General features: G+C 34.5%; 1 protein-coding gene across 15 annotated transcripts in view; it reads right to left on the bottom strand.

Moving 5' to 3' along the window:
- Window positions 1-21,057, bottom strand: part of FAM227B (family with sequence similarity 227 member B) — a 210,456-nt gene extending 189,399 nt beyond the window's left edge. For 7 of the 15 annotated variants that reach the window (XM_019832458.3, XM_045059341.1, XM_045059340.1 and 4 more), the window contains exons 1-5: window positions 20,850-21,057; window positions 17,033-17,170; window positions 14,135-14,188; window positions 5,864-6,095; window positions 4,441-4,508 (exon numbers count right to left, since the gene is read on the bottom strand). In XM_019832458.3, the coding sequence (XP_019688017.1) occupies window positions 4,441-4,508; window positions 5,864-6,095; window positions 14,135-14,188; window positions 17,033-17,080 (402 nt within the window). In that variant the 5' untranslated portion in view covers window positions 17,081-17,170; window positions 20,850-21,057. The remainder of the gene's footprint in view (window positions 1-4,440; window positions 4,509-5,863; window positions 6,096-14,134; window positions 14,189-17,032; window positions 17,171-20,849) is intronic. The other 8 variants (XM_019832455.3, XM_019832461.3, XM_045059345.1 and 5 more) reach the window with 4 other exon arrangements.
- Between the last annotated feature and the right edge of the window lie 3 nt (window positions 21,058-21,060).

Here is a 21,060-nt window from a genome sequence, read left to right as displayed (position 1 = left end):
CTAGAAGTTTTCAAAGAGCACAGTAACAGTAATACAGAACTAGTGTTTGATTATACAACCTAGACAAGATACCACAAAAATATAAATAACACATGTTAAAATCCAGATATAAAATTCCAATAAAACACATTTAGCAATAAAAATAATTTAAACTTTTGTTAGTATAATTCATCTAAAGGTCATTGCAATAGATCCTCAGAAGTTATCTGATAAAATTCAAAAGTCAGAATTTTTGAAATTCCTTTAAAAATTAAAAGAAAAAAGAAATTACCAGTGTTTTCATGTTCCCACAACCTAGAATGGATTACTGTTGACATTTTAGTATTTGCCTAAGACTTTTCTTTTTAATGTTTATTTTTGAGAGAGAGAGAGAGACAGAGAGAGAGAGAGAGAGAGAGAGACAGAGTGTGAGGAGCAGGGGAGAGGCAGAGAGAGAGGGAGACAGAGAATCTGAAGCAGGCTCCAGGCTCTGAGCTGTCAGCACAGAGCCCGATGTAGGGCTCAAACTGATGAACTGTGAGATCATGACCTGAGCTAAAGTCAGATGCTTAACCAACTGAGTTACCCAGGCACCCCTGCTTAACACTAATTTTTAAAATAAAATGTGAAATTTATATAATAAAGTATAAAGTTCAGATTCCCTTTTACCATGATCTCTATAGTTCTATTCAGTGTTTCCCTTCCTTCAGATAGTCACTATTGTTTTTGTTGGGTTTGCATTCCTTCCATTCCATTAACAGATTTTTACCTATGTGTATACCTATACATGAAGAATATGAACACTTCTTGTGTGTCTTTAAAATTTAAAGGAATCGTATCAACTGTACATACTATTTGGTAATTTGCTTTTTTTTTTAATTTAAAATCAAATTCACTAACAGACAGTATAGTCTTGGCTTCACAAGTAGACTCAGTGATTCATCTCTTACACATAACACCCAGTGCTCATCCCAAAAGGTTCCCTCTTTAATGCCCATTACCCATTTAAAACCATCCCTCTAACCACCTCCCCTCGAGGAACCCTCAGTTTTTTTCTCTATATTTAAGAATCTCTTATGGTTTACCACCCTCTCTGTTTTAATCTTATTTTTCCTTACTTTCCTCTATGTTCATCTGTTAACTTTCTTAAATTCCACATATGAGTGAAATCATATGTTATCTGTTTTTCTCTGACTTATTTCACTTAGTATAATACCCTCTAGTTCCATCCACGTTGTTGCAAATGGCAAGATTTCATTCTTTTTCATCGCCAAGTAATATTTCATTATATATATATATATACCACATCTCCTCTAAAACAAACTACTCATGAACAACAGATGTTGGCAAGGATGTGGTGAAAGGGGAACACTTTTGCACTGTTGGTGGGAATGCAAACTGGTGCAGCCACTCTGGAAAACAGTATGGAGGTTCCTCAAAAATTAAAAATAGAACTACCCTATGAACTACCCAACTATGGGTACTATGAACTACCCAACTGCACTATTAGGAATTTATCCAAAGGATACAAAAATACTTATATGAAGGGGTACATGCACCCCAATGTTTACAGCAGCATTATCAACAGTAGTCAAATTACGGAGAGACCCCATATGTCCATTGACTAATGAATGGGTAATTTGGTTTTTTTCACTCAATATTATGTTTTGACAATCTACCCAAGTTGATATTTATGAAATCTGTTAACTTCCACACAGCATTTCTGTCAACTTACATAATCCCCCTGCAAAATATAAACAATAATTAAATAAACAGAAGTTCATAGTCAACTTTTGACAAACATCCAAAAGACAAATGATATCTAAATCTATATCTAAATCTGTATCTCTATCTCTATCTAAATCTGTATCTATATATCTATAAAACAAATGATATCCCAATGTAACTACTATATTCTATAGTTTACAAACTAAAAGAGAAACATAGCTAAGTAACTCATTTTCTGGGATTAGTGTAATTTTCATATGAAAACCAAAAGAAAATCATATCTTATCAAACACACATGCAAACATCCACACAAAACAATAGCGAATCCAATCCAGTAATGTAATAAAAAAGTATACCCTAAAAATATAAGAATAGAAGAAGAGAATATTAGAATATAAGAATGGCTCAACTTCTGAAAAGCTACTAATGCAATCGACACATTCATAGATTAAAAGTTGAAAGTAGCTTCTGCTATCATCACTGTGGATTATCTTCCTCTCTTTTCAAACCATGGAGATTCTTTTTCAAGTATTTGAGCAAGGAGATATCTACAGCTATAGCTGATCTCTATCAACATCACATACACATATCTTTAATAAACTAGGAATAAAAATAAATTTTATTGTGTAAAAAAAGATTGCTATCTAAACATTTAAAATGATGCCTAATAGCAAAGTACTATCATTCTTTCTAAATTGAAGACAAGATGAGAAACCACTAACGCTATTGACTAGTATGTATATACCAAAAATAATTTCCTATATACCAACAATAACCCATTTAATAACTAATGGAAAAAATCTCAGTGACATTAGTAATTAAAACTTAAGATACCTAAGAATAAATTTGACAGGGGATGTTTAGACCTTACATGAAGAAAATCACACACATTTACTGATGACCTAAAACAAAATTCTTATGTTTTACTCCCTTACACAAAAATAAACATGAGATGAATTAAAGAATTAAGCACACACACACACAATTATCTGCAAGAATGATACAACAGAACACAGGTGAAGGTATGTATGATCTTGTGATGAAGGAAGACTTCTTAAATATTATGGCACTAAAGGCAGAAAACTTCAATAGAAAATTATAGATCCATAAAAATATAAAATTCTATATGACCAAAAAAAAAAAAACCTTCTTTGGGCTAAAAAGCTACAAAAAAAGTGGTATAAATATGTATAACACATATTACTGAAAGGGTTAACATTTTTAAAGTACAAACAGCTGTAAAAATGAAAAAAGAACAGCCCCCCAAATGGCCAAAGTTCATAAATAGGCAACTCAGAGTAATAGAAACACAAAGGCTAAGAAAAACCTGAAGTATCAACTTCATTAGTAAAACATATGCAATTGATAACATTTATGCCAATCAACTGTGCAAACATTCAAAGATATAGTATTAAATGTGGACAAGGAAATGGGTAAGGGATCAATCACAAACTCTATTGTTACAAATATAAATTGGTACTACTTTTGTAGAGAACAATTTGGCAATACGTATCAAAACACTTAGGTTTTCACATTCCTTTTCCCATGTGGTTCCACTTCTGGAAATTTATCTTAAGAAAATAATCCTGGATGAGCACAATCTTTAGCTCCAAATAAGTTCAGAGCAGCTTTGTAAATAATACTGAATAATGAAAACTAACTTAAGTGTCTAACCAAAGAGCTATTACATTAGTTTATGCTTAATGTGGTGAAGAAAAATATTTATTGATGAAAATTTCATAATACATTTAATGAATTAGAAATATATAATTTAAAAAAAAGTTTTATGTTTATTTATTTCTGAGATGGAGAGAGATAGAACATGAGTGGGGGAGGGGCAGAGAGTGAGGGAGACACAGAATCAGAAGCAGGCTCCAGGCTCTGAGATGTCGGCACAGAGCCTGACGTGGGGCTCGAACTCACAAACCATGAGATCATGACCTGAGCCGAAGTCGGTTGCTCAACCAACTGAGCCATCCAGGCACCCCAAGAAATGTATAATTTAATCCAAATTTTCTGAATTATTTTTAAAATAAAAGAAAGGTGAAAGTGACAACTAGATAGTGAGATACATGTGATTTGCTGATAAATGATAGAATTACAGCGCTTATCCTTTCTATTGCTTATCTATTTCTTCTGATTCTCTAAAATGACTACCTGAATCATAATCAGGAATAAACAAAGTAATTTTGAAATTTAAAAAACAATATTTAATGAGGGGGGTAGGCTAGTGGTGGCACTTAAAGTCTTCATGACTGTAACATTATATAATTTTAGAATGTATTTTTGAAAAGGACTAGGTTTCTAAAAGTTCATTTGAAGTCTATTATAATTCTAATCAGACACTCAAAGAGATTTAACAAAAATTGACAAAGCAATTCTAAAGGTAATAAAAAATAATTGCTAATATTTTCTAAAGGAAGAGGACTGACATGGAATCTGCACTATTATAATAGTGAAGTAGGTTATTATAAAGTATTAAATAGCTGGAGGTTGTATTGTATACATTAAGTCTTCAAGTAACATAGTAATGTGAAAAATGCCAACACTGTAATACTGAGTGTAAAGAAGAATATGAGTCCACCTATTTTAAAAACCCATAAACAGATACACAGGCAATAAAAGACTAAAGGGAAATGTTAAAAATGCTATCGGTGCTTATCTAGGAAATTATAGTAATTATATTTTCTGTGAAAATATAATTTTTCAAGGAAGATGAAAACAAATCCATACCATTATCTTCTTTCTCTTATGGTGCTTCCTTAGAAATGCCTTGTATCTTTCCAATTTTCTTTTAGAACCTTTAAAAGAATGATTAGATAAAATTTAAATACTTTAAAGAAATTACATATTAAACTATTTAATGAGATCAACTAGCTATTTTGATAAGCATAATGCTAGACACACATACCCTTAGTTGAATGTACAAATACTGTATTAGGTTTCCTTTTTTTAGAATTGTCATGTTCTAACTAATTTGTCTTTGGTACTTCCTCCTAAATCTAAAGTTTTATCTCAGTTCTTTCCCACTGAATAAGCCCATGTTTTTCAAATAGCTTAGCTACTTACATTTGGTTATTTCATGGTCACCTTAAATTCAATAAAGTACAGTACTTTGGAGCAAGGCCCAGTGAAAGATTACGGGGGACTACTTTGAAGTCAGGTAACCTAGACCTGAGTTGAAGCTCAGACATTTACATATTGAGGACAATGAGTATATATAAAATATATATAAAATATAAAATATTTTTTGAAAATGTACACCTGTGCTCACTCTCTCTCTATACCTCCCTCTATTACAGACACACATACAAGCTATATATATAGCTTATATAATTTAAAAACACTTTTAACACTAAAAATGATGAAAAATTCAGTAAGAAAATTTAAACTAAAACAGTAGTGAATTTATAGTATATTAAACACATTGTCAGAATTTGACAAATCAAGATGTAAAAAAGGAGGTCAGATATCTAATATAACTAATTAAATATATTTAACACACAGAAAAGACTTTGTAAGTAAACCAATATTATCATTTTTAAGGATTGTATTATGAAAAGTTTGCCCACTAAATAAAGAATAATACAAGAATCACCATTAGTACCTAAAGCTACTTTCTAAGCATTAAGAAATACAACTAGATAAGAAAAATATTATATAAATACTGAAAAAAGGTAAAAACAATCATTACTAGCAGATATGCTCTTCATTCAGTCTGTAGTTTTTCACTACTGAATGCTGAACACTTCCTACAGGCTAACCCAGCTCATGTAGCTCACCTTACTTTGGGTTTTAGGTGTTTCTGTTCTTATGTTTTGACCCTTGATGCCTTGCTTGTCTCTGCTACCAACACAGAGTTGATGCAACCCTGTTTTCTTGTTATTCTGCTACCTCCACTCTAGCTTAACAAAGTTCACAACTATTTTAGGCTTTGTTCTAACAACACTTCCATTATATCCACATGTTCATGTTCAACTAAAAATCTTGACGGAACTATGTTGAAATGAAGAAGTTTTAAAATAAAATAAATTTTATGTTTTTAGATATTTTACACCTTAGGATTTCATTCTTTATGAGAATGCACACACAGAGACAGACATGCAGACACACAAAAGTGACCATTACTTTACCATTATAAAGAAATAAAGTTTACTTGTCTCAGAAATTATGCTGTTCCACTCAAATATTTTAGAGGCATGGTTTTTCAAAAGAATTGAACATTCCCCTAATCTTGACTCCATGGTAATGATTGCATCATGTATTCGAGGGACAGTTCCCCACAGATGTGTATAAATTGACGTAAATGAACTATCTTCTTTCATTTTCTTTACAGTGTGTAACCATTTATCACTGTCTCCAAAATAGATTTCCCTTGGCCAATAATCCTGCAAAAAATGTGAGTGAATACAACCTAAATCATTTTTGATGAATTTAAATAATAGAATTCAAAATCAATGAGCTAAAATTGAGACTTAATTCCATTGCATTATCTTTTTTTATATTACTGAAATGTAATTAACATACAATGTTATGCTAGTTTCAGGTGTTCAAAATATTGCACAACACAGAATAATTTTTTATTAAATGCATTTTTTGAAACTGTGAAACAATCATAAAGATTAGAAGTTTCAAATGTTTTACCAAAAAAATTTATTTCCTGAATCATTTGAAAATAAGTTGCTTACTTGACTGATGCCCCATCTTCCTCAAATACATTAGTGTGTATTTACTAAAAACAAAAACATTCTCCTACATAATCAAATATAACCATCAGTTCAGGAAATTGGCAGTCATACATTATTCCTACCTAATTCTCAGACTCTGTGCAAGTCTTATCAACTGAACCAATAATGCTGTTTATAGCAAAAGGATCTAGTTCAGTGTCATGTATTACATTTAGGCTTCATAAGTCTTTAGTCTCCTTCAGTCTACAAATTCCCCAGTCTTTTTTTGATCTCTTTGTACCATAAAACCTTGGATTACGAGTAACTTGTTTTATGAGTGTTCCACAAGATGAGCAAAAATTTCTGATAAATTTTAACTTGATAAACAAGTGATGCCTTACAATACGAGTAGTGCATGACCCTGAAAGTCACATGGTCACAACTGAGCCAATGGTTCTTCTCTCTCTCTCTCTGTCTCACTGATTGTAGGTGATCGTCTCCTGAGCTTTGATGCTCGGTCCCAAGCTGTGGTGTTTGGCAAAAATCATTGATTTTTCAGAATGTTGGAAGGTGCCCACAACTGGCACTCATGTATTTTTTGTCACTTCAAAGCACCTATGGACAGTCCTTTGCTTTTCCATACAAGAGTAAGCTTAGGAATTCTTTGCTTCTTTCTAGGTCAGGCTGCCTGCACATATAGAATATAGACCCTTTCCTCTGCTGCCTTACTACAAGTTACATTAAATATAGTATATAATAAGAGTTTATTAATATTGTACTGCAGTCAACATTTGTCCGAGCATACACAATGGCCCCCCCATGCAGAAAAAGATTCCATTGAGCCAGTAGGTAGCAGTGATTCCATCAGTGATAGAGAAAGTTGTCCTACACAATAACCCTCCTCTCTCTCCCTGACACCAGCCAGGAAGGTTTTCAAAGTTAAGTGCAGGTTAATTCATTTATTTTTCTTTACATTTGTATTTTCTTTATTATTTTGTATTATATTACAGTATTGTAATCACTTTTATATAAATATTTTTCTGTTGTGGAATGAATCATCTGAGTTTCCATTATTTCTTATGGGGAAATTTGCTTTGATATACAAGTGCTTTGGATTACAAGCATGGTTCTGGAATGAATTACGCTCACAAACTAAGGTTTTACTGTATTTAAAACTATGAGTTCACAGTGAAACCTGGAATTCCAATTCCAAACATTCTAGTTTTCTTTCTTTTCATAGTACAATTACCACCTCCAACAGTGAAAAATCTAGTTGCCATTATCTTTAGTATATGTACTTATTTGATCAATCTTTTCAGGTAACCAATCTCTCCTCTCACTGGGAGCTTCTTTTCTATGTAGATGCCCTTTTCATCCTGCTTAGACTCTGACATCCAATGCCAGGCTGCCAATTCTTCAGGGATACCTTCCTTACTCCTACCTGAGCTCTGACTTCTCATACCAAGCCACAGCCTACTTCCATACATCCCTGGAAAAACTCCTCATCCCCAGCCACAGGTGGATATCATCTCACTCCCTTGGACCTTAGGCGTCACATGTATACCCTCCTCACCATGGTTGAATTCAGATAGCTTTCCCAGGGCCATCACAATACATCCTCCTCCCCAGTGCCAATATGGACACCTGCCTTGTTTGGGTCCCAAAGTGGCTTCAGGACTAAATTGCTCAGGAAAGGAAAGAGAGTAAGGGAAGAAGAGAAAGGGAAATGAAGGGAAAGGAAGGAGTTTCATAACAATATTTGCAAATCTAAATACAAGATTATCTTTTAATTATAATCAACTAATAGCAAAACAAAAAAAGTTGGCCTACATTAAGAAAGGTGTATGAGTAAAAGAATGTTTTTTGCAATGGTAGAAAATCTGCAGAGAATAAACTCTTGAATGGAATTTGGGTGAGATATTCTGGGAATTTAGCTAAATGGGAATAAATATGAAGTCTGCAGATCAGGAATTATTTAAAATTTTAAATAGCTTTGGTCTAATCCACTTGCCTTTTTATTCCTTTAAAGACTTTCTGAACCCATCATACATGTCTTATTTATAAATTATGCTCTCTAATAATAGCAGGTACCTGAATAATATCTAGGTTCTAACTCTAGAAAACTTTCCTACAGGTATCTATGTCCCTCTACCATTTTAGAAAAAAGAATACACTTAGATACCTAAGGGCCATCTCTCAACTCCTACATATTGTATCTTAAACAATACACAACTACCTAGAGAAGTTTCCTGCATTAAAATTTGGGTCTTATGTATCAAAAAGTACAAAGACTTTGGAAGAATAAGATATAATCACAGGATGCAATTCTTGGAAACAAACATTGTCAAGTCAGAATGACAGCCACATTTGAAAACACAGTCCCTAGGGGTCATGTGTTGCTATTGTTAGAGGAGATTTGGGAGAGAAGAGAGAGACTAAAATGGAAATGCATTTGCAAGATTTTACAATATACACAAACCTTAATGAAAAATGTATCCTTATGCCAGACTTGAGATATCACAATCCTTGTTCCCAAGATATTGAAGTATATTATGAGGTGAATAAAGTATTCCGTAATCCTATAAGCCTGATATAAGATTCTGTCTTCTGTACTTTCCCAAGGTAATCAGGGGATTGACTGGTGTCCCAAAGACATTAACATGAATAAGGTGATGCATAACTAAGCTCTGATTTTTCACTGGCTTCTTCGTGGCTGTATGATTAAATGGATACCAGACGGTGATCTTGTGGCAGATCATACTAGCCTTTGCCCCTCATTTCTCTATTTACTTTCATTTAGTATTCCTTTCTATTTTTCCTTCAACCACCTGCTCCTTGAATAGAGTATCATCTGAAAGTAAATTTTGTGGCCAGTCCTAGGGAAGGTAAACTGGAGTCAACTAGCAGCCAACAGGCAGAAGAGCAGCCAGGCAAAAATGATGTCGTTACTGGCAGAGAGAAAATCAACACTACTAGGGTTTAAGCATCTGGAGTCCACAGTGATTATATTAATTTAAAAACAAATGTATTCCAATTCCAAAGAGACAAAAGAATTGGACTGGAAATTTCTGTTCCCTAAAGAGTTAAATTCTCCATTACAGCACTATAGTCTTCAGTGATAACTTCAGGAAGACATTTATCTTATTTAAAAGGTCAGTGAAGCAAGAATCGGCTATGTGCTTGTTATGTTTAATTACTGCAATTAAACTTTGGCAGTGGCAGAGGCACAGAATATGACATACTGGTACACAACTAGAGATGGAGCCTAGTAGCTAGACAGAAGGGCTCTCTTGAAGTTTGAAAAGAGATTTTGTTTACTGAACATATGATTAGGTCTTCACCCATGTCCTAAGCCCTAAAAGAAAGTGCTGAGGTTTCCAAAAATGAGTAAAAAATATGAAGAATGACCAGGGTTAGAAGAATTGACTTTTAACTCTTCTTTCCTTAAGCTTTAAAAAAAAGGAGGGTTTTAAAGAATGAATGGATGGATGGATAAATAAACAGACAAACAGATAAATAAATAGGTTGTTCCCTAAAGAAAGACAATGGGATTGAAATAATTATTCCATCATAAAGTACCTTTGATCTTCTGAGAAAAATCACAGTAGGGATCTGAGTACCCTCTAGGTATGGATTATAAGTGTAGCAGACTTGTTAATGAAAATTGATACGGACATAAAGTACTCCTAAATAAAAGTCACATGAAAGCAGAAAAACAGGACGCAGAGTAAGAAATAAACATCAGTGAAGATCAAATGTGATGTGTAAATAAGGAAAGAATTCAAACCAACTCTTGAGTACCTAAAGAACTGAAAAGGACTAAAAAAGTGTAACACTAAAGGGAAACAGTGCAGAAGGAGGGGGATGTGAATTCCATGATGGCAAGGAGTATTCTCTGTTTTTTGTTCATTGTTGTATTTCCAGGGTCCAGAACAGTACCTGGCATCTGGTAGGTAGTGGATAAAAATCATTAATGAATGAATGAACAGGATAAGTCAAAGAGTTGATAGTAATGCAACACTAGTGGAACAAGAGGCTGTTATAAAAACAGAATACAAAAATATTTTTATAAAAATAAAAATAGAAACAGAATGGTGATGGAGTAAAAGGGAAAGAAGCAGGAAGAGAATGTGGGAATTGATCAAATAGATAAATGAGAAATGACCGAAGGTAAAAAAAAAAGTACACAGAGCTAGAACAAGAAATAGGAAGAGGGGAAAGACAGGAGTAGAAGGTACAAAATATTAAAATTACAAAAGAAAAATAAAAATGGTAGAAATCAGCCAAAATGAGACATCTTTAGATGATGTGATGAAAGATTAGTGATAAGACATGAGAAACTAACAGCTAACATGTAGGTTCCAGGTACTGGTCTACTGCTAACTAGTAGTGGAGCTGGGATCTGAACACAGGCAATCTGACACCAGAGCCTCTGTCCTTAACCACTACACCACTATGCAGATACACACCTTTGCTTTTATATTTTAGAGGGAAATTAATAGATAGGCTTTCCAGGAGGCCATAAGCAGTTTAGAATATATTTTAATTTCTGTTTTGTTTTATTCATTTGCTTGTTTATCATATGCTTCAATTCTAAAAAAAAAAAAAAAAAAAAAAGCAGTACCATGAAGGCAGGGATCTTTGCCTCTTTTTATTCACTAGTATATTCTAATTGTAATAGGCACTCAAAAATATTTCTTAAATGAATTTGAGGAAGTTATTGCTTTCTTATGATTGCCTATAAGACAAAAGTTTTGTCCAGCAAATAAGAAATTAAATATCCAATCATTTTATTCCTGGATGCTTTCAAATATTCAATAGTATGGCAATACATAGACATAGTCATGTCTTGAAAAAAAGTAACTACAGATTACAAGTATTTGGTTGGGAAATCGAGACAATAAGAACAACTTTACAGATAAATCTATAAGTGATAAAACAGTACAAATAGATATACGTTACTTTATCAAATGCCATATGATAAAAATTGAAAGCTATCAATATAAACGGTGGCCTTTGGATACAAGGACAGTGCTTCTTACATGCCATTAATAAAACATTTGCTTTGATTTTCATTTTATTCTATTTTTGGTAAAGGGCTGGCATAAACCTGTCATCTTGATTTGATTAGTATTCTTTTTTTTTTTTACATTTATTTATTTTTGAGAGATAGAGAGAGACAGAGCACAAGTGGGGGAAGGCCAGAGACAGAAGGAGACACAAAATCCAAAGCAGGCTCCAGGCTCTGAACTGTCAGCACAGAGTCCGATGCGGGGCTTGAACTCACGAACTGTGAGATCATGACCTGAGCCAAAGTCGGACGCTTAACCGACTGAGCCACCCAGGCGCCCCTGATTAGCATTCTTCTTAATTTAAGCAGAGTGATTATGCATTTTCCAACTCAAATAATTAGAAATTTTCATCTGAAATCATAGATCTTTAAGCATATATGATGGTATAGTCCAAATATCTCCAAAATTATTTGCTGATTTTGGTTTAACTATAAACCTTTCCCCTTGGCATTAAAAAGACCCCAAACATTGTGATTAGGCTATAGCACGTTTCCATCATTATTTAAATCAAAATACAGTAAAACCTTGGCTTGTGAGTAACTTGTTCTGTGAGTGTTCCACAAGATGAGCAAACATTTCTAATAAATTTTAACTTGATATATGAGCGATGTCTTGCAATATGAGTAGTACATGACCCCGAACGTCACATGATCACAACTGAGCCTATGGTTCTTCCATCTCTCTCTCTCTCTCTCTCTCTCTCTCTCTCTCTCTCTCACTGTGGAATTGTGGGTGATTGTCTCCCATGCTTGGATTGCTCAGTCTCAGGTTGTGGTGTCTGGCAGAAATCAGTGATTTTTCAGAATGTTGGAAGGTGCCCACAACTGGAACTAGTATATTTTTGTCACTTCAAAGCACCTTTGGACAGTCCTTTGCTTTTCCATACAAAAGTAAGCTTAGGAATGCTTTGCTTCTTTCTAGGTCAGGATGCCTGCAGATATAGATCCTTTCCTCTGCCTTATTGCCTCTTACATTGATTTCAGTATATGAGAAGAATTCAATACTGTACTATAGTCAACACCCGTGCAAGTGTATACAATGGCCCTTGTACAGAAAAAGGTTGAAAAGAAAGGTGGTAAGAAGGAGATGATTCCAGTATAAATTAAGGAAATCATGGAGAAGTATGAACAAGGTACGTGAGTAGCTGAAGTTGCACAATTTTAGAAGTCTACATCTGCATCTTGGCTGCAGAGGAAGAGAAACAGGTGGAGGAATTCCTCACTTCAAATGAGATAAGGGAGATGTGTAAAATGTGGGAAACAGTGCAAAATTTTGTAGAAAAGCACCAGCCAAATAAGGCTGTAGCAGTGCAAGTGATGAATCTGTTTAATGACAATGCAATGTCACATTTCTGCAAAATCCTCAAAAGGAGACAAAATCAAGTGTTGTTGGATAGGTTCCTTGTTAAAGTTGCACAAAAAGAAAAAGATGCCATTGAGCCAATAGGTAGCAGTGATTCCGTTAGTGATAGTGAATGCTGTCCTACACAATAACCCTCCTCTCTTGTCTCCCTTACACTAGCCACAAAGGTTTTCTAAGGTAAGTGCAGATTAATTTGCTTATTTTTCTTTATACTTTGTATTTTTTATTATCTTATATTATATTACAGTATTGTAATCATTTTTATATGAGTATTTCAGGTTGTGGAAAGAATCATCTGAGTTTCCATTATTTCTTATGGCAAAATTTGCTCTGATATACAAGTGCTTTGGATTATAAACATGTTTTCAGAGTGAATTATGCTTGCAAACCAAGGTTTTACTGTAGTTGCAAAAAGTTTGTGCTAATAATAGTTTAAAATATTTGGCTCTGCTACAGTGACTGAAATAAACTCTTGGAAACTAGGAATATCTTCATATTCTATTTGCTCCTAAAGGGAATTCAGTGCTTTTCTAAAACGTTAAAAAAAAACTTATTTAAACAAAGAATTGAAAATAGATGTTAAAAATACAGGTATTTTTGCAATTCTATTCTCAACAGTTTAGTTGCAAATTTAGTATAGCAAATTCTGTTTATAAATAGGTACAAATTATTCAGTCCAAATTACTCAAAGTATGTACACACCTCATTTTTAAAAAGTCTCCTTTCTCTCTGTTTTCCACACTAACATCTTTATCCTAGTCCTTGACACTCTCCGATGCAAAACAAACCTGATCTTCAGACTCACGAGTAAACAGACCCAAGGGAAAACTTGTAGCAAGCCCAATAACTCCAGAAGTCAGTACTTAAATGTTAACAATGGAAACAGGAGCTTTCAACATGAAAACACAGTTTTGAATATTTCACCCTGATTCAACAATCAAAGAAACTGATACACCACCCCTGCAAATTACCTGTGAGTCTAAACTGTGGTACATGGATAAATGAGGGAAGTACGAATAATTATCAGGTATTCTTTAAGGTGTAAATGTTCAAAACAAACATATTAGCAAAATTATATAGAAACGTTTGTATCATCCTTCTGATGGGATATAGATCTAAAATTTTCTCAAAGTCAAAAAGAGAATAGAATATTGACAAGGCTACAAGATAGAGCCTACTGAAAGGAGATAAATATTTATAAGTATTTCCCACATTGAAATGTAGTTTTTTTGAATTTCTATTCTCAGTCTTTTCTTAAGCCTTCCATATCTTCACAACTGATGTTTTAAAAGATGTAATGGCACATAAAATAGATGTACTACTTACCCAATTTTGAAACTTTAAGAATTCTTCAATGTTCACTGGAGGTTTATGCATTTTCTAATGAAGTAAAATCAACATTGCTAATTAATATAAATATTGCTAACTAACAAACTCAACATAAATTAACACTGTTTATGATGTTTACACATAATTTGCTTAAATAAATGATGCTCCTGGACTTAAGTTATAATTTTCAGAGCCATAAGGCATTGTAAAATATTCACTTTGTAAAGTCCCTGCACTTTGAAAAGGAACAGAGATCAATGTTTAAATTCTGAGCCTCCAAACCAAATTCTGTAAAAGGCTTCCTTCTTATATATTGCTTCTAGGGAAAAAACTCCACATTAATCCTCTTGAATGTCCTAATTTCAAATTCCTACAAGAGTTCCAAGATATTTTGGGCTATGTTGGATGGTGTCTACAATAAATCCAAAGCCAAAAATATATTAACTTGCCTCTCTTGCTGATGAAGTATTTAATAAAAGGCCACACTAGTGAAATGGTGAAAGTAACTTAAATGTTTGTATATTTCCATGTAATAAGTAATAGTCCGATTTTATTAGTAGTTTCCTCATAAGTTGAAAACATATTCTTTCATTAGACAAATTAATTTTAATCAGGACCACATCTTGTTCTTCTTTGCCTTAGAGACTGTACACATTCTTACTTCTGCTTGGAAGCCTCCCTGTTCCAAACCTTCTCTGTCCAATCCCTTCTTGATCTTATTTTAAATATCAAATTAAAAGTCACTTGTTCTAGGAAGTCCTCCTTGTTCCCCAAAAGATTCTCTTCAGTAACACATAGTAGATTTGTATCTATATGAGGATAGAAACTATGGTATAAGTCACTGCTGAATTGTCAAAATTTCACACGATGATTCACTCAGGATTAGTACACAATAAGTACTTGCCATGTGTATAAATTAATGAATAAATGAGTAAATAGATATCAGAAGAATGGGTATTTATTCAGAACAATAATATGACCATTTCTAGAGAATGAAAAACCCATTAGAAGAAGGCAAAAATAAGAGGAATTCAGAATATCCTAATACAATATCCTAATGGTCTGATGATGGCATGTCTGAAAAGATTGCAGCACATTTTAATTTACCATAACATATATTTCACATATATAAAATGATACAGATTACAAAATCACCATAGTTTTGTAAAAATAGCTACACTTTTGAGGTTGAAGAGAATATTTCATTCTCTAATACTGTTTGAAATATGGTGAATATAAACAAATATATAACATAATAAATAACAAAGTAAAAGGTATATGTGACAATCGTTACAAAAAGAAGCGTTCAGAAGCAAAGCTGCATTGAGCTGTCACAAAAATTTAATGGAAAACATGGGACTCTAGATTGAGAAGGGTAAGAAATAAGAGAGATGGTACGCACAGAATGCTTAGAGACAAAAAAAAAATGTTAGGGATACAATATCTTCAGAGAGAGTGAATGTAGTAGTCATCTAGAAGAAAGCTATCAGTATATTTTGAAATGTATGAAATATAAAGAAGCTAATTAGAACAACTTAAATGTTGCCTTTTTCTTATAATGGCTATCAAACCACTTCTAGTACAAAGCACTAAAAAAATCCCCATGTTTTAAAAAATTTTTTTTTTAATTTATTTTGAGAGAGACATAGAGAGCAAGCAGGGGAGGGGAAGAGAGAGAGGGAGGCAGAATCCCAAGCAGGCTCCACATTGTTAGCACAGAGCCTCATGTGGGGTTTGAACTCACAAACTGTGAGATCATGACCTGAGCTGAAGTAGAGTCAGACGCTTAACCGACTGAGTCGCCCAGGCGCCCCTTTTCTTTTCTTTCCTCTTTTCTTTTCTTTCTTCCTTCATTTCTTTATTTCTTTTTCTTGAGAAAGTTGACACACATTATATTAGTTTCAGGTGTACAACATGGTGATTCAACAACTCTATGCTGTGCTCACCTGAAGTACAGCTACCATTTGTCACCATACAACACTATTATAACATCATTGACTATATTCTCTATGCTGTACCTTTTATTCCTGCAGCTTATTCATTCTACAACTGGAAGCCTGTATCTCCCATTCTTCTTCACCCATTTTGCACATCCCTTTAACTCTAGCAACCATCAGTTTGTTCTCTGTATTTAAAGTTCTGTTTCTGCTTTTGTTTAATCATTTGTTTCGCTTTTTAGATTCCACATATAACTGAAATTATATGGTATTTGTATTTCTCTAATTTATTTCACTTTATTACACTTTAGGTCCATCTGCATTGTTGTAAATGGCAATATCTCATCCTTTTTATGGTTGCATAATATTCCATTGTGCGTGCATGTATGTGTGTGTGTGTGTGTGTGTGTGTGTATACACACATATATACATAACTTCTTTACCTACTTGTATTGGAAAATAATACATTCCAATTAAAGAAAATTAGAAAAATAAGTTAAGGAAGTAAAACTCACACAAGTTCTAGCTAATTTCAATATAAAATTCCAAAGTTCTCTAAGGTTAGTGTTAAAAAGAGGTAGTAATAAATTAAATGGACTTCTGCTCTAAGTAGAATGTAGAAGTATGCAAAACACCTATGCTTCCCTGGTAACAACAAGGGAAACCCAGACAAAATAAAAATCTCACTTTTCTATGAGGTTAGTGAAGAGTAGTGGGTGCTAGTAAGCAGTATGGGCTACATAATTTGGAAAATGCAGAGACCCTTGTTCAAAAATTATTAAGAATTTTAAGATGGTAATATCAGACCATTAAACCAAGTGTAGGGTCTATCTAATCATAAGGGCCTGTGCAATTGCAAGCCCATGAAGCCTTTCTACCTGGAAGACTGGATGACCAGAAAGTAAAAAAAAAAAAATCCCCTTTATAAGTGAGCATAAAGCTGTGTCAGTTTCCTTACCCGGCAGTGATCTTTAACCATCCATTGAGGGAACTGTTGGTCTGCCATGGTGCAGGAACTTTGCAGAGATGAAGAGAAATCAGCTGGACCTTAAGCATCTGCATGAGCTGGAGGAACAAACTGGAGTCTGAAAGACACCTAAATACAAAAACAAATGACTCAGACAAACAATCCCTGCCCAGACCCTATGACTCCCTTCTGAGTTTTATCAAAAAAGCAGCAGTCTAGGAGGGGCTGGAAAGATAGAGGACTTAAAGAGGCCAACACATTCTTAACATTACTTGGGCTTCAGGGCCCTGACAGAGTTGACTTCAAAGGTGAAGCAAAAATGTAAAAAAAAAAAATCAGTTCCAACTTCTCCCAATTGAATATTGACAAGATACAAGAATTGGCTATGAAGAGGGAAGTTGGAAGTTGGGTTAGACACAGGTGAACTTCAATCCAATTAAAGCAAAAGTAAAGTTCAACTCAAGTCTAGGAGGAATCAAAAGATCAGTATCTCATTTTGAATGTCAAGGAGATAAAAAGGCTTGTGCTAAATTATACTTCTTCCTCTATAATTTTTCCCACATAATGTCTAGTACACAATAAAACAATTGAAGATGTACAAACAAGAAGTAAAATGGGACCTATAATCAAAAGAAAACACAGTCGATGGGGCATCTGGGTGGCTCAGTTGGCTAAGCATCCAACTTTGGCTCAGGTCATAATCTCATGGTCTGTGGGTTTGAGCCCCCGCTTCAACCTCTGTTCTGACAGCTCAGAGCCTCGAGCCTGCTTCACATTCTGTGTCTCTCTCTGCCCCTTCCCTACTTTGTCTCTCTCCCTCTCAAAAATAAATAAACATTAAAAATTTTTTTTAAATAAATAGAAAAAGGTATGAAAGGTATGAGCAGAAACCAATGAAATAAAAATATGAAAACAGAGAAATCAACAAACCGAAAGTTTGTCTTTTAAAAGATGAAAAAAATAAACCCTTAGTAGAAATGAATTTAAAAATGAAAGGAAAATGTGTATGGGAGGAAAAAATGATCTGCTAGATTGAAATATCTTAATTGCTATATTTGATTATAATGCTTTACCACTTTGGCAGAATGTCTGAGGCCAGATTACTAATAACTACACAACAATTTGGCTATTATTAAACAAAAGAAAGTAAAAGGTTGTATTAAAAGTTAACGTGATCATATGTGGCTCAGGGTTGAATGATATTTACAAATGTGAATTTAAACAAATATTGAGATATTACTACATTGAGAGATGAGGGGATAAGAACGTGTACAGGTAGAGAGAGATGGAATGTTCTTGTACCTGGGGGTGGTGTTATAAAAGAGCTTTATCATTGACTTCCTTAGAAGAAAGTCAATGGAAAATGTCTGAAATCGAAAAAATCAAAACACTGTAACATATTATGACATGTGCAGTAAATAACAAAAGAATTATTAAAAAGTCTTGAAAGAATTTTTCTTTTGAGAGAACTGAGAATAGAATGGAAGGGTTGGGAACTACCAGGCTTTGGTGAAAAACCTAGAATATGTCAACTGTTAGTGCTTACCAACATGTGTATGTTTCTCTACAGTTCCCAAGCTCACATGCAGTAAAGTGGGAGGGGGAGGGATCTTTGATATGTGGGCAAAGTGATATACGCCAGTTTTTAGGGATGACCTCTAAAACTTTTGGTATGATTCAACATGCTTTCTTTCTTGTCAGATGAGCTGTGGACTCAAGTCTTAGGAGATAGTAGAACCAGTAAAAATTAAACAAAAGAACACAAGAAACAACCTGCATCCTTGAGTCTAATGTTTCATCTGACTAGTAACATCTGAATTTCCTGTGAGAAATAAAAATTTATTGTATCAAACCCCTGAAATGTTGGGGTTTTCTGTGACAGTAGTAAATTCATCATGGTGGTTTAAAAAAAAAATGGCCACAATTTCCTAGACAATCTTTTGAGAAGTGGTATCTATCTATGTCCCCTTTCCTATAACCTGGACAGGTTTTAAGACACACTTATAACCAAAATAATGTGTGAGAAGTGACAGTGAGTTACTCTTTGATACTGGGTCAGAAAAGAACATGTAGTTTCTGCCTTGTTCATGGCAATGCTGGACTGTGGAGCACTCAGAAGTCTGATTACGCAGCTGCCATACTGTGAGGAAGTTCAGGCCACATGGAGAGTCTTGCACACAGGATTTCTGCTAGCATTCATAGATTTCCGAGCTGAGTTATCAGAGAAAAGCTGACTCTCTGTGCCGTGCTGAACACACAATCCATGAACACAATAAAAAAGTTGTTTTAAGTCATGTTTTGGACTAATGTATTACAGAGCACAAGTAACCCAATACTCACATCACTTCAATGAATAAACAGTATCATTTGCTTTTTTTAACCTGAGCACCTGAACTAAAGCAGTTAAAGAAGAAAAAGGCATGAATTATTTATTCTTGGCTTGGAGACTTTGCTTTCATCTTTCCTCCTAAAGCAGTGGCTTTCAAACTTTTTAAAGAGAAATGCACAAGAAGACATACATTTTATAAATGCACGCACCCACACAGAGATCTTTCTTATGATGGGGTTAAGTTTCGATAAACCCATGGTTAAGTTGAAAATGTTTTTAATACACCCAACCTACCGAACATCGTAGACTAGCTACCGTAAATGTGCTTAGAATACTTACATTAGCCTAAAGCTGGGCAAAATCATCTAACACTAAGCCTATTTCATAATGAAGTATCGAACATCCCATGTAATTGAATACTGTACTGAAAGTGACAAACAGAATGGTTGTAAGTGTACTGATTGTTTACCCTTGTGATGGCCTGGCTGATGTGGCTGCTCACAAGAGAATTTCATATGACATATGGGTAGCTCAGGAAAATATCAAGTTAAAACTCAAAGTTTGGTTTCTACCGAATGCATACTGAATTCACACCATTATAAGGTCGAAAAATCCCAAGTTAAACCAGGGACTGTCTGCAATTTAAAACTCCATGAAATAATACTTCACCAAGTGCCATGTGCTGACATTTCCACAGTATACTATTTCATTTTTTAAATGTGTAGTTTTGGGGTGCCTGGCTGGCTGTGTCAGGGGAGCCTACAACTACAGCTCTCAGGGTCATGAGTTCAAGTCCCACACTGGGCCTAGAACTTACTTAAAAAATTAATAAAAATTTTAAAAACATGTAGCTGTGACTCACTACATTTCCTTGCTTACAAATGGGACTTCCACCAATGGGTCCCACACATTCCCCTTGAAAAGCACTGCTCTTAAGCCATAATCATTCTTCAAGGCCTTTCTCAAGTCCAACCAATGAGCCTTTGTTGACCACTCCATTCTGAGCTCTTGTAAAATTACAATTCTAGTCACGTTGTGTTTTCTGTACTACCCAGGTTTTAACTTGATGTCCTAAGCTCGTCTAGCGCAAAGTTCTGTCCTTTACCTCTCACATGCTAAATTCAAAGTACTCAATAAATACAATGCTTAATATCTGGCCATTGTGTTTCTGAATCTCACACTTGGTTGGGATTTTCTTTGGGGTGGGGTAAGGAAACGTGGTTTAATAATCCACCCACGTACTATGCTTAATTCCAAAATGGAAGAGTACACAAAGAGTGGTGTGTAGTTTTCAAGAGAACCAAACCATCAAGGTACACACAATGTTTCTAAGAGCTTTCATTACTATGCACTGCACGAAGTACTCATCTTGACATAGCCATAAAAACATAACAGAACCAAGTTCTCTCACGACTAAAATATTTTTGGAATTGGAAAAATGGAAAAGTGTTCCGTGGGATCAGCATTTTCACAACTCACTGCAACTACACCTTGAGAGTACACTTCCAGAACCGCGTGCCACTTAAGCAGGAAACTCGGCTGGCAGGGTGTGAAGCTCAGCCTCAGCGAGCGGGCCTCACTGCCCTGGGATCCTGTCTCTCTAGCAGAGAGGCTACACCGCCCGCAGCCCGAGAGGCTAAGGCGGGACTTCCCCCTCTAACCCCGCCCCGCGTCCCTCCCCAGCCGTTAC

This window comes from Felis catus, chromosome B3, assembly GCF_018350175.1.
Source record: "Felis catus isolate Fca126 chromosome B3, F.catus_Fca126_mat1.0, whole genome shotgun sequence".
Classification (NCBI taxonomy): Eukaryota; Metazoa; Chordata; class Mammalia; order Carnivora; family Felidae; genus Felis; species Felis catus.
Note: the sequence above shows the minus strand (reverse complement) of the source record. Positions and strands in the feature narration are given on the sequence as shown.